Raw genomic sequence first — 12,239 nt, 5'->3', positions numbered from 1 at the left:
CAGCCAGAGGTTTCCAGCCTTTCAGCTGGGAACTGAAGTCGTCTCTCCTGTCCGGAGTGGAGGAATATGCAAGTGTGTGCTAATCAAGTGGTGGAAGGATTTTCTGTGCCTTTGATTTTTGTATCCCCTGAGTTCAATAAATTTCTCTTAAAGAACAAAAATCTGGCTGTGGGCTTGTTAAAGCTTTAATCATTCCTAAGTGCCTGTGTCAACTGAGCAGCAATTGGATTCAGCACAGATTGAGGACTATTTCAGCAGGACAAAAATCCCTATAATCTTTTAAATACACACATGTCCTGCACCCAAGGAGACGTCCTTCCCTTGGACCATCTTCAGCTGCACATTTTCTGTCCTGAGGTGTTTGGCCTGACTCGTCTTTGATTCCCCTTGATCTCAGTGGGCTGCACTTTCCCTCTTTAGTTTCCCTGTGGCCTTCTTTGTCTTCACGGGTATTTTATCAGTTTTCTTTTCCAAGGAGCACAGCCTTGAAGACCAGTTCTGTAGGGCTTTCAGTGACTACTAAACCTCTGGATTTTCATGGCTGTTTAAGCAGCAATACTCCTTGAGTTCCAGGACTCTGGGAAAGCTGGGCTTACCGTTCACCTTCAGAGACCCGAAAGCCTGGAAGTAAATATATCCACCTGCACTCACTTATTGAACATTGCTGTTCACTTAACCATCACAGTAGATGCAGAACTCCAAAGAAAGACAGGAATAAAAACAGCATTCTTGATACTTTTTAAAAAGTCAGAAAATGATACAGCACAAGCAGCAAACCCCATGTAATTGTTCTTTCCAAAGCCAGAAATTGGGGTCACTACAGTAGTTGTCATTGATGTCAGCAGGGATGAGTTAGGGAGAAAAAAACTATTAATTTTGGAAGGAGACAGGGTGTAAAAAGATGATAACCCCACAAGATGCTTCCCATGTTACACAAAACTCACCCAAGACCCTGCCTGTCCACACAGCACTCAGCGCAGCCCAGCATGTCAGAGGGCTGTGCACAGGACTGCCAGCTCTCACTTGGCAGGGATCAGTCAGGGAGGCAAACCCAGGTCAGGGCTGCGCACAGGTAGGGCTGCCGTGAGGAGAGGACAAAGCAAGAAGTGACTGGAGTGCAGCAGAGCTGCAGTGTTGACATGGGGATTTTTCAGCCTCCTGTGTCAGAGGCATTTAATAGCACAGAAACTATGGCATCCAAGATCAGTGATCGGTGGCTACGCAGGCTGGGGGCCAACGACTGGATTCCCTCGAGCACATCCTTTCCTCTCTCAAGGAGGAATGCAGTTCATGACAACTTACAATTAATTGAAGATCTGAAGAGTCATTTAAAAGCATATACACAGCCAACAAGTCTCTCTGGAAGCAGAAGGGTGTGGGAAGGTGGGTGGTGTTCCCACAGGGCTACTCAGCACTGCTGGTGCAGAACCGTGTGGGGACCTGCAATTCTCTCAGCTTAATTTCCATCACTCATGCAACTGCTTTACAAATCTTCCTGGGTGCAAGTAATTTTACCATACTATTTTCTGCTGCACATTCATTTCTTTTGCTTTTCCTAGGCCATGTGTCACTGTCACTTGTCCCCTGATTGCCTGGTGATATGCTCAGGGACTAAAGCAAGCTCAGGGACTGAAGCTTCTGACCATGAGACAGCTGAAGGGATTCAGGAATTGGACCCGAGGGTCTGGGTCCTCACTTACACATGTCCAAGAAGGTATCACATGAGGCAACAAGTGCCCCATTTTGTCAACTGCGATATCCAGATAGAAAACAAACAAACAAACAAAAACACTTGTAGTAAGATAATTGCAGGTAGACCCTACAATTGCAGAACTCTTCAATGTAAATTGGAGTATTCTAGACTCAGGTCTCTGACTCTAAATATTTGCTTTTTCAAGGACATCAGGACCAACCAGGCCCAGATGGGCCAAACATGATCCCACTAAGGTATTTATCATCAACACAATGCAATTTTTTAAGTAAAATTTTTTTATACCTTACACACCAGCTTCCATCAAGAGGTCTCACTCCAGGAACCTTCCGGGGTTTCCTTCCTTTCTCTCTCTTCTGTACACATCTGTGATGGTTTCCAGACATCCTTCCCATCTCACATGTACACACCCTTCTATGAGTTAACCAGATCCAAAACCTTACTCATCCCATAGCCATCAGCACCCCATGGGCAAGACCCAGCTCCTCCCTTTTGCTGGAGTGACACTTCACCCAGCCTGTCCTCAGGCATGGATGGCTGGAGGTATCTTCCTCCCTCCGTATTCTTCCTCGTTCAATTCCTTCCCTGTAACCTCGGGTTTGTTGCCTGACTACCCCCTCCTGCAGGCAGCTCTTTTACCCTTACTTAGCTCTCATCCCGTGTGAAGTTTCTAATTGCCCAGAGGATTTTCAGTGGGCTACTTCCCTCAGTAACAAAGATACCTAGCTAACAGCAGGCTTTGGGATGTTTCCTTCTTACTCATACTTGCATATTTTGTCACTAGTTTTCACAGAATCACAGAATCACAGAATTTCTAGGTTGGAAGAGACCTCAAGATCATCGAGTCCAACCTCTGACCTAACACTAACAGTCCCCACTAAACCATATCCCTAAGCTCTACATCTAAACGTCTTTTGAAGACTTCCAGGGATGGTGACTCCACCACTTCCCTGGGCAGCCTGTTCCAATGCCTCACAACCCTTTCAGTGAAGAAGTTCTTCCTAACATCTAACCTAAAACTCCCCTGGCTCAACTTAAGCCCATTCCCCCTCGTCCTGTCACCAGGCACGTGGGAGAACAGACCAACCCCCACCTCGCTACAGCCTCCCTTGAGGTACCTATAGAGAGCGATAAGGTCGCCCCTGAGCCTCCTCTTCTCCAGGCTGAACAAGCCCAGCTCCCTCAGCCGCTCCTCGTAGGACTTGTTCTCCAGGCCCCTCACCAGCTTCGTCGCCCTTCTCTGCACCCGCTCAAGCACCTCGATGTCCTTCTTGTAGCGAGGGGCCCAGAACTGAACACAGTACTCGAGGTGCGGCCTCACCAGAGCTGAGTACAGGGGGACGATCACCTCCCTAGCCCTGCTGGTCACACTGTTCCTGATACAAGCCAGGATGCCGTTGGCCTTCTTGGCCACCTGAGCACACTGCTGGCTCATATTCAGCCGACTATCCACCATCACTCCCAGGTCCTTCTCTGCCTGGCAGCTCTCCAACCATTCCTCTCCCAGCCTGTAGCTCTGCTTGGGGTTATTGCGCCCCAGGTGCAGGACCCGGCACTTGGCCTTGTTGAACTTCATGCAGTTGACCTCAGTCCATCGGTGCAGCCTATCCAGATCCTCCTGCAGAGCTTTCCGACCCTCAAGCAGATCGACACATGCGCATAGCTTGGTGTCATCTGCAAACTTACTGAGGGTGCACTCAATGCCCTCGTCCAGATCATCGATGAAGATATTAAAGAGGACCGGCCCCAGCACCGAGCCCTGGGGGACGCCACTAGTGACTGGCCTCCAACTGGACTTGGCTCCATTCACCACGACTCTTTTTGCAGCATATTAAGCAGAATTCACACCCCTATGCCCAATCTATCAAAATACACAAACCACGTAACATCCAATTGTTCTTTCTAGGAATTCAATTAGAAGAAAATGGTGTTAACTTCATTGTTTGTTTGTTTGTTTTGTTTTGACCTGATCTGAGTAAGAGTGACCAACCATTTCTGGCAATTTTTAAGTCTCAGAACTTTTCATCCACTTCTATAACTAAGAATTTTAAAGAGCAAACACCGTGATAGCCTCTTCATTTGCTTTGACTAAGAGATGAAAGCAAGAGATCAAGGAGGAAGATTTATCACCTTAAAAGATCTGGAAAAAATGCTAAATAATACACAACAATGCAACTTTTCTGTTATTTTATTGATATTAGTGAAGAAAATTTAAATTTCATCTTTCTGATGTGTTACAATTGCTTTCTCTGGTGGGTGGACAGATCTTACTGCTTATTGAAAGGCTAAATAATGCTTTCCAATTGCAAGATTAGCTTCTACACTTTAAATTCTCATATGGTATTGCTTTCTTCCTCTGGGTATATAAAATGGTCCATTAAGTCCATGATTTTTCTGAATTAACTGTTATTCTATCTACTGTTTTAGAATACATTCAAATTAAAAGGTACTTAAATTACTTGCAATAAGTGCACACACACAACGGCAAAGAGAGCTGATGACATTTTACTAAAACATTTTAAGTTCATAGAATAAATATAAGTCTTCAAACACATGCAGTAACTGACCGATGTGTTTTTTTCTTTCTCAAAAAATATCCTTAGTGTCCATAGCACTACCGCGATAACTACTTCATTCAAAAAAAAAGAAAAAAGGCAAAAAAAAAAAAAAAAAAGAAAACACCTATCTCTTGTCACAAAGACTAAAAGACAGTTTCATTTATACAAGAAATTATCAGTGCTAATGATTTAGTAACAGTCTGGTACAAATGGCAATTCACGGCAATTACTTGTAGTGTGATTATGGTAATGACAAACAGGGAGCTTGATTTAGATGTCACAAGAACTGGAAGGAAAAGAAAGCATATGTTGACACTCCCACCCTGCCCCATTTCCTCCTCTCCCTCCCTGCTTCAGAAACAATTTAGGGCTCAGCTCAGCTCTAGGAACAAGCTCCCTCCAGACCATTCCAGTTCCAGGAGATTTCAATTCTCTCTACAAGCACCCAGCAGAAATTTGGGAGAAACAGGTAAGAAAATCACAAGAGCAATAAGGATCACCTGGCCACAACTCAATGGTGTGTGACATCTTGTTTCTTTTCTAAAGAAGTGGGGTATTATAGGTTTGGCATTGGGAGGTGGCTTTTTCAATTTATACCACCACAGAATAAAGTGTTTTACATACTTTTACCTCTGCAAAGGTCAAACTTTGAACAAAAAAGATTTCTTCAAAAAAAAAAGAAAACAGAAAATAGGCAAGGAATATTCTCACCCTGTCTACAACACCATGGTCCTCTACATACATGAAAGCTGAACAATAACATGTTGATTGCAAGTTGCTTTTTCCAGCTTGTACCATTCCATTACTAAATTTTTGTGGTTCTCTGCTGAGGTTTCAAGGACGCGCCTTTTCCTAACACTGATTTTGCTACATGTTCTTTTATAACATTCTTATCTGTCAAATCTGTTCCGCAACTCTGGCTTCTAGGAAGTCAGCACCAATGTTTACCTCATGAGTTGTGAAAATTGTTCTTTGGGCACACTGACAAAGGATGTTTCAGTGGCAGCAACACATAGTAAAGCATTTTCCCTTCCACAATCCAGTGCAGCATTGAAAAACAAAACAAAACAAAAATAATAAAAAGAAGTCACACAGAACATAAGCATGCCAAAATGAAACAGCAGTGGTAGAAATATGTCAATATTCCAGGTACCCAGTAGGCCTGCTGACCTCAACACAGTATTAGTTCAAGTTTGTCGTATCAGGGAGGAGGAGAATACAGAACAGAAATAAAGTTTCATCCATTCAGGCATAATAGCCAGGCACTCCAATAATTCAGCTCTACTCATCTACAAAAGCAAAAATAAAACTATCAAGTGTTAAACTGAGTGCTTCTTTCAGCATTTAATGAAGCACAAATACTCCCATGCTTCAAGTGATGTCTCACATAACATATTCAATAGCTTCCCATGCACCTTCAACTCAAGTTAGGCTAGCTACAGAATTCACGTTTTTCCTAGTCAAGCTATTTCTTGTTGTTTATGTTCTTTTGATTTATTTCAGTGCATATTAAAAAAAAAACAAAAACAAAAGAAAACAAAAAAAACTCTTCAAAAGGTTAGCAAGTTAACCCTAATACAGCAATCATAATGTAGAGCCTTGCGCACTCAGTCAAACAGTAAAAGAATCCAATTAGTTACAATAGATCTGGTACATATTTACACATTTTTTACAAAGTTTACACATTTCTCCCATTAGGCACAAAGTTGATTTGTCAAACTCAAGAGGCAATGAAGGGGTGGTGGGGAGAGGAAAAGAGGATTGGAGAAAGAATCTGAGTATTTTCATTTAAAAAGACTAGCTGTAAAAATAAAGTCCTTCATCGTAAGCTAGTTTGCTTCGGGAGCTTGGTTCCCATGAGGATCCCCGAAGTGAGCGTTGCTGGGCCTTTCATCTGCATGCTGGAACCCACCATGGTGGGGAAGCTCCGGTTCCTTCGGATGCCAGTGTTTAGCTGGATGCCCCCGATGGCACTGGTCACAGCAGGGCAGCCCAGTGGGAGACTGTCTGGCGCCAGGCCTCCAGGAACAAGGCCCCTCACCGGTCCTTGTGCCCCACAGAGAAGAGGTCCCTGGTCATCAGTTAAAGGAGGAGCTGGAGCCTGCCCTGAACTCACAACTTTGGCAATACCAAACCTCTTGACTTTGTCCACGAGATTAAGGTTGGAAACAGACACATCAGTCTGACTCTCACTGTTCCTGATATTCTTTTTATTCCTCACCTCCTTCAGGATCGAACTGGCAGGCTTCGAAGCCAGGAAGTTGTCGTAAGGTGGGCTGGTACACTTGAACTCAAAGGATGGAGGAGAAGAAGAAGGTGTCTGCATAGGTGAGTTTGGTGGAGTGGAAGGAATGATCGCCATTTTAGGTGAGTATGTGTTCAGGAGAGTGCCTCTGCTGGCTCTGTCCCAGCTCTGTGGATTGTACACTGCTGCCGAGATGCCCCTTTCCTTCAGCAGCCACACCAGCCCCAGAGACGTGCTCATTGTCGTCGTGGATTCCCGGAGGTTAGTGAAGGATTCGGCCAAACTCAGACGCCGAGGAGTACAGGGAGTAGCCACCGGGGTGCCTTTCAAGTTGCTAATGCTGCCACAAGCTGGAGTAGGTGCTGCGTTAAGGCTGAAAGCAAAGAAGCAGTCAAATTATTCTTTGCACTTACACACAATAAATTCAAACTTATTGCAAGCCAGATTTTTAACCCCGATTAGGGACTTTTACCCATGTAGAGAGCGCATGGGAAGCTGCAATTTCCCAGGTCTTAACAAACGTGACAAGTACTGAAAAAATATCTTTTACAAAATGCATCTCTCCACTTTGGATACCTCAGCAGACAGTTTCATGGGATTAATGCATTCCCCAACAACCCACCCCCTCATTTCTTCTGATGAACTATTATATTGACAGGTTTGTGATCAGCACCTTCAGTTCTCCCCTCCTGATCAACTGGAAGTCACAATTCCCAGTTGCTTCCATGAGACAAGGAAAGAGGGGAACTCGACCGACGGTATAAGCAAGACAGATTTGGTTTTTAGTGTTGCTTCTGAGCACGCAGAACTGCTAGTTATTCTAGTACTGCTGGGTCATAGCGGAGCCAATGGCAAGGGAGGAGGGGAACATACTTGCTACAGAAGCATTTGTAGCAAAGCTGCTGGAATTTAGTATTGTCACCAACATGCACTCCTGTAAGGTCCAACCTTTCTTATGTTGAATTTGTTCACATTTAAGGGGGAGGAGATGTGGGATCTGACTTCTAATGGTGGTGGACAGTGGTGGTGAACAGTCATCAAAAGAAATGAGAAAAAGGAGCAGTAAAAGCTCTTGGTTGTCAATTGACCAAAGTAGCTGATCACTCGGTAGCAAAGTATACCTGACAAAGAGCCATTCTACTGTTAGTTCAGTACAGCATTAATTCCTATAGTTTGAAACATGGCTAACTTTCCTCCCAAATCTAGTTCTTTCTTTTCAAAATATAATATTTCTTTTCAAAATAACTGTTTGCGGCAGTGGGCAAGAAAATGTTACATTGGCAATGACCTGCACAAGTGGCAGGCATTATAAACTTATGCTTATTGATATATTACTGCATTTTTTCTTAAGCACACTACTGTTGGCTATTAGGTTTTGAGGCATATCAAATAGCACCCATTTTGGTAGATCATACTGAATGAACACAGACTCAATCCTTAAAAAAAACAAACAACTATTAGTTACAGATCTGGTCAGCCACAGCACATTTACCTATGTATAATCCCTACTTAAAATTTGTGTCAGACCAAGGTACACCATTCATTGAATAAGTCATGGTGTACTCAGTAATTGCTGAAACAAGGCATGGAGGACACCCGTAACATTCCAGGTTCATGTCTATTTGGGAGAATCCCAAGGGTTAGGTTACATGCAGCTTTTTTTTTTTTTTAAAAAAAAAAAAAAAAGCAGCTTTCTGACTACTTCTGACTATGCTGAGATGCTGCATTTTTTGCCAGATATACATACATAAAAAAGAGAATTCCACCTACTAGGCATGGATTCATTCTTCTAGTGGCAGTTGAGGGGTCTTGTCCACTGCAACACGATGCTAACCAAAATTTACTGACCTGAGAGCTCACCACTGCTCAAAGATAGAAACCTTCCCCTTTGTCTTGCCAGGTTTGGAAGTAGAAGACACCCAGCAAAGAGTCATACAAGCACCAAAGCCAATGCAAGAGAGGGTAAAACTAAGTAGGTAGGAGGTGGGGAACGAGGCAAAGAGTGGGATTTCCCTATGAAGTTACAGCTCCATTTCACCTAAGTCAACACTGCCGTGACTGAAACTGAACATCCTGGGTGGCTTTGTTCTGAGCTTGTTTTTTCTGAGCTTAGAACTTCATGTAATGGTATACAGCAATCGGCTAACATGAGTCAATGTAATACTACAAACTGTAGTCCAGTGGTCTCTGAAAAAACAGCAGAACTTTGACATCTTTAATGAGCCAATATTGGCCTGGCATTAACAAGTTTCAAGCTAAGTCTTCCCTCCATGGGTAAATGGGATCTAACTAAATGACCTCTACCATTATTTGGAACTGTAACAACTCCTATTGAAAATAGTAAAACTGCCAAAGAATTTTGACCCTGCAGATAAGATTCAGCAAGATGAATCCCATATATTCCTATCTGCAAACTGCACTGACACACTTTTGAGAGAACTAATATTTAGAATGGCGCAATTTCAAGAGCAGCCTTACGAAACTGCCTCAAAATTTGTCGTCTTGCACCACCATGTGGGTTGTGGCCGTCAGTGCAGCCAGCGGATGTGCTAAGGTAAAGTCTTCTGTGGTCCCTTCATTTTGCCTCGATGGAGTCAGTGGCAGGAAAGAACGGAGAGCAGAACTAAAACCACCACACATGCCCACTGCAGCAGCACACACACACAGTCTGAGCAGAAAGGAAGCATTAGTTCTCAGCTTTTCTCTTAAGAATCGATCAATACTGCATCTTCAGAGCTGCGATTGCAGTTTATGGTGGTGGCGCTGCAGCAGTGACAGCCACTGTGATGCATCTCCCATACTGACTAGACACAGAAGTACAGAAGAACTTTTGAAAAACATTAGGGAGGGAAAAGAAAGAGGAAGAGAATTTACTCTGTGAACAGACTTTCTACAGGATAGGATGAAGTACATTTTGGAAACTCAGTCACGAGTGTTAATTATCGGGCTTTAAGGTGTCCAAGTCATGAGCACTACAGCACTTAAGTGGAGCCCCAGATTTCAGTTGCAGAAAGTTAGAGCAGCTTTTTTTTTTTTTTTTTTTTTTTTTTTTTTTACTAATTTGTAAGCACTGGTATGTGTTATAGTGCAATTAAAAAATAAGTCCTACAAAAAACTGGTTATTATGTAGGTGTTACTTTTTTGCTTGGTTGATCATTTGGGTATTGCTTTAAACAGGAAATATATCTCTCTTCAAACTGAGCAACACTGCAGAGCAGCCCAGACACAGCCACAGAAACAGACCCAAACTGGCCTCAGCAACCCAGCCCAGTGGCAGTTCCAGAGTTAGACTGGGAAAAGAAACAAAAAAATGAGCACCTCCTTGGGCTAGATGAAATTTAGTCAGGTTAGAGCACAACCTGGGTTAGAGGCTAGGTTCAAACGCAACCAGGTAGGCAAGTATCTAAACTCTTCGGGTTAGCTGGTGCCACACACACTAGCATTCCTTCCACATGGCCCTGCCAACAGAGAGCTGCTGGCAGCATTGCTCACCCCCTGCCACGCTGGGTCATAGTGTCTGCCCTACATCTCCTCTCAGCAAAACGTGACATAATGCAGTTTCCTCGTCCTTCTCACATGACCTGTGAAGAATCGTTTATAGTTGGTAAGGAGTTGCTCCTTAAACATGCCTGCTGAAAACATCATGTTGTTTGTTTTGGTCTTTTTCCTCCTGAATCAATCGTGAACTTTGGGGTAACCAAAGCACCTGAAAATGTATGGAATTTAGCTGTCAGCTATGGCTGATTTGTTAGATTTAGTAACCAGCACAATCAGGGAGCTTATTATGACCACAGTTAACAGCAATTCAAGGATAAAAAGAATAAAATAGAATTGCAGCCAAATAAAAGGATCTCTTCAGTAGTATTGTTGAGGGGAGAGGAAGACAAAAGACAAAGAAAAATGAGCCAGACCAAGATCAACTCACTACATTCAGAAAGGGAAGTAGGAAAGTTACATTTATTCATAATCTATTTCCTTTACACGCATTTATCACCTGACAGGTGTTCATATTTAATACCCTTACTTCTCATGCGTTCCTTAGGTAGTCAGTGCCCATCTGGTGTCTAAACAAGTCTAGACACATCATCTCTGAATGGGTACCTACACAAGGGTACACTCCCCCATAGGAGCTGAAAGGGACAGAGAAAGCAATGAGGCATTGTCCTTCTGCACAGCAAAACACACTTTAACTTCTGATTTCCTAAGGAAGCAAAGAGCCCTCTATGTATGAAATTCACTCACCCTCTCCAATTCTCATCTCTTCACATTCTATAAGGGTGTGCCTACACACGTCAATTGCTGTTATTAAGCCAGTTCACTAGTTTCAGTCTGGCTAATAAGAACTCATTTCCAACAGTTACACCTAGGAACAGAGTAGACAGCTCCCTGTTTTTAATTAAGTCATTTTTTCTCCTCCCTTCCTCATGCATTTCCCGGGTACTGCTGAAGTATCTATTTCTATGTTTCCTTACCAGCAGATCCCTTTTCAACCTGTACCAAAGATTTCATTTTGTCCTCCCCAGAAAAATCTAATGTTTCTTTGGACAACACAGGAAATGCACAATGGGGTGAGCACCACAGTCTGAGCATTCACCCGTAGGGTCTGTACCTAGTTTGGGATATCCAGCTTTGGACACCAGGAACAAACTTTTTCTGATCTGGCAATATTTTAACCAGAGACAACAAAGTATAGGATATTTTGATTTGCTGTCTAAAACATTATACGTGCCTCTCAAATAAAATCATTTTGAGGTAACTGAAAACGGGAGGAGTAATTCTGAGGGTGTGTTGTAAAATTCATCAGTGCAGCTAATGCTTTTGCTTATGCCATTAATTTGTGTCTCCTCATGTGGAAGCTCTGACATAGCTGAAGGCTTTGCCAAGGGAAACCCTTACCTTGGTGTGACTCGTGTGAGCTCATCAGAAGGGTGCAGAATGCGGCAGGTGGTGAAGGTGAAGGTGGAGTTGGTTTGTGACATGCACTTCCCAGGATGAGGTACTAAATTTAAAAAAAAAAAAAAAAAAAAAAAGCAAATTCTTTGCATTTTACACAGGAAAAAAAAAAAAGAAACAAAACACAAACTTCTGTGTGCTGATAGGACAGATGCAAAAAGTGATGAGGTACCTCAGGCAGGATCAATGCAAGAAAAGTGAAATACACAAGTGCTACAGTGCTCTATCAGACACTTGTTCTCCAATTAAATCTAGGACTCCAAGGCCAGTGCTGAAATGTCCTGCTGAAACTTCCCTGTGATCACTAACACTGCAGAAAAGTCTTGCTCAAAACAGATCTAGACAAGGCAGCATTTGAAATGCTAGTGCTTATCTAAGCTAGCAATTTTAATCAGTGGGAAATTGCAACAAACATTTTCTAGTACCAGCAAAGGAGCACTAGGATTTACTGAATGCTCGTGCATTTCAGCATTTAGATTGATCCACAAAAAGGTATCCCCATTACTTTTCAGTAATGGATCCAGCTTACTAGTGCTACAAGTACACACTAAAATGTTAGGGAGGAGAAGGGAGGGAATGGACACACAGCACTATTTCTCTATTTCATTTCTTTTTATATTCGTAGTAAAGAAAGTGGTAGGTATTTTTGGATCCACTACTGTACATCTGTGACACTTCCCCTGTGCATGTGTTTAGGTTCTTTAAGACTGTATGTACTCAGCTGCACAATATAGCAATTTTTGAGTTTTTGTAAACAGTGTTGTAAAGCATT

At 42.8% G+C, this 12,239-nt stretch overlaps 1 protein-coding gene across 17 annotated transcripts in view; it reads right to left on the bottom strand.

The window, feature by feature from the left end:
- Positions 1-3,881: 3,881 nt before the first annotated feature.
- Positions 3,882-12,239, bottom strand: part of TRAK1 (trafficking kinesin protein 1) — a 137,374-nt gene continuing 129,016 nt past the window's right edge. For 13 of the 17 annotated variants that reach the window (XM_084510752.1, XM_084510765.1, XM_084510766.1 and 10 more), the window contains 2 exons: positions 11,411-11,513; positions 3,882-6,887 (listed from right to left, as the gene is read on the bottom strand). In XM_084510752.1, the coding sequence (XP_084366878.1) occupies positions 6,089-6,887; positions 11,411-11,513 (902 nt within the window). In that variant the 3' untranslated portion in view covers positions 3,882-6,088. Of the gene's footprint in view, positions 6,888-10,006; positions 10,096-11,410; positions 11,514-12,239 lie in introns of those variants that run through there. The other 4 variants (XM_084510756.1, XM_084510758.1, XM_084510757.1 and 1 more) reach the window with 4 other exon arrangements.

This window comes from Aythya ferina (assembly GCF_964211825.1).
Source record: "Aythya ferina genome assembly, chromosome: 2".
Taxonomy (NCBI): domain Eukaryota; kingdom Metazoa; phylum Chordata; class Aves; order Anseriformes; family Anatidae; genus Aythya; species Aythya ferina.
The sequence above is the reverse complement of the archived record's forward strand: the minus strand, read 5'-3'. Positions and strand labels throughout refer to the sequence as shown.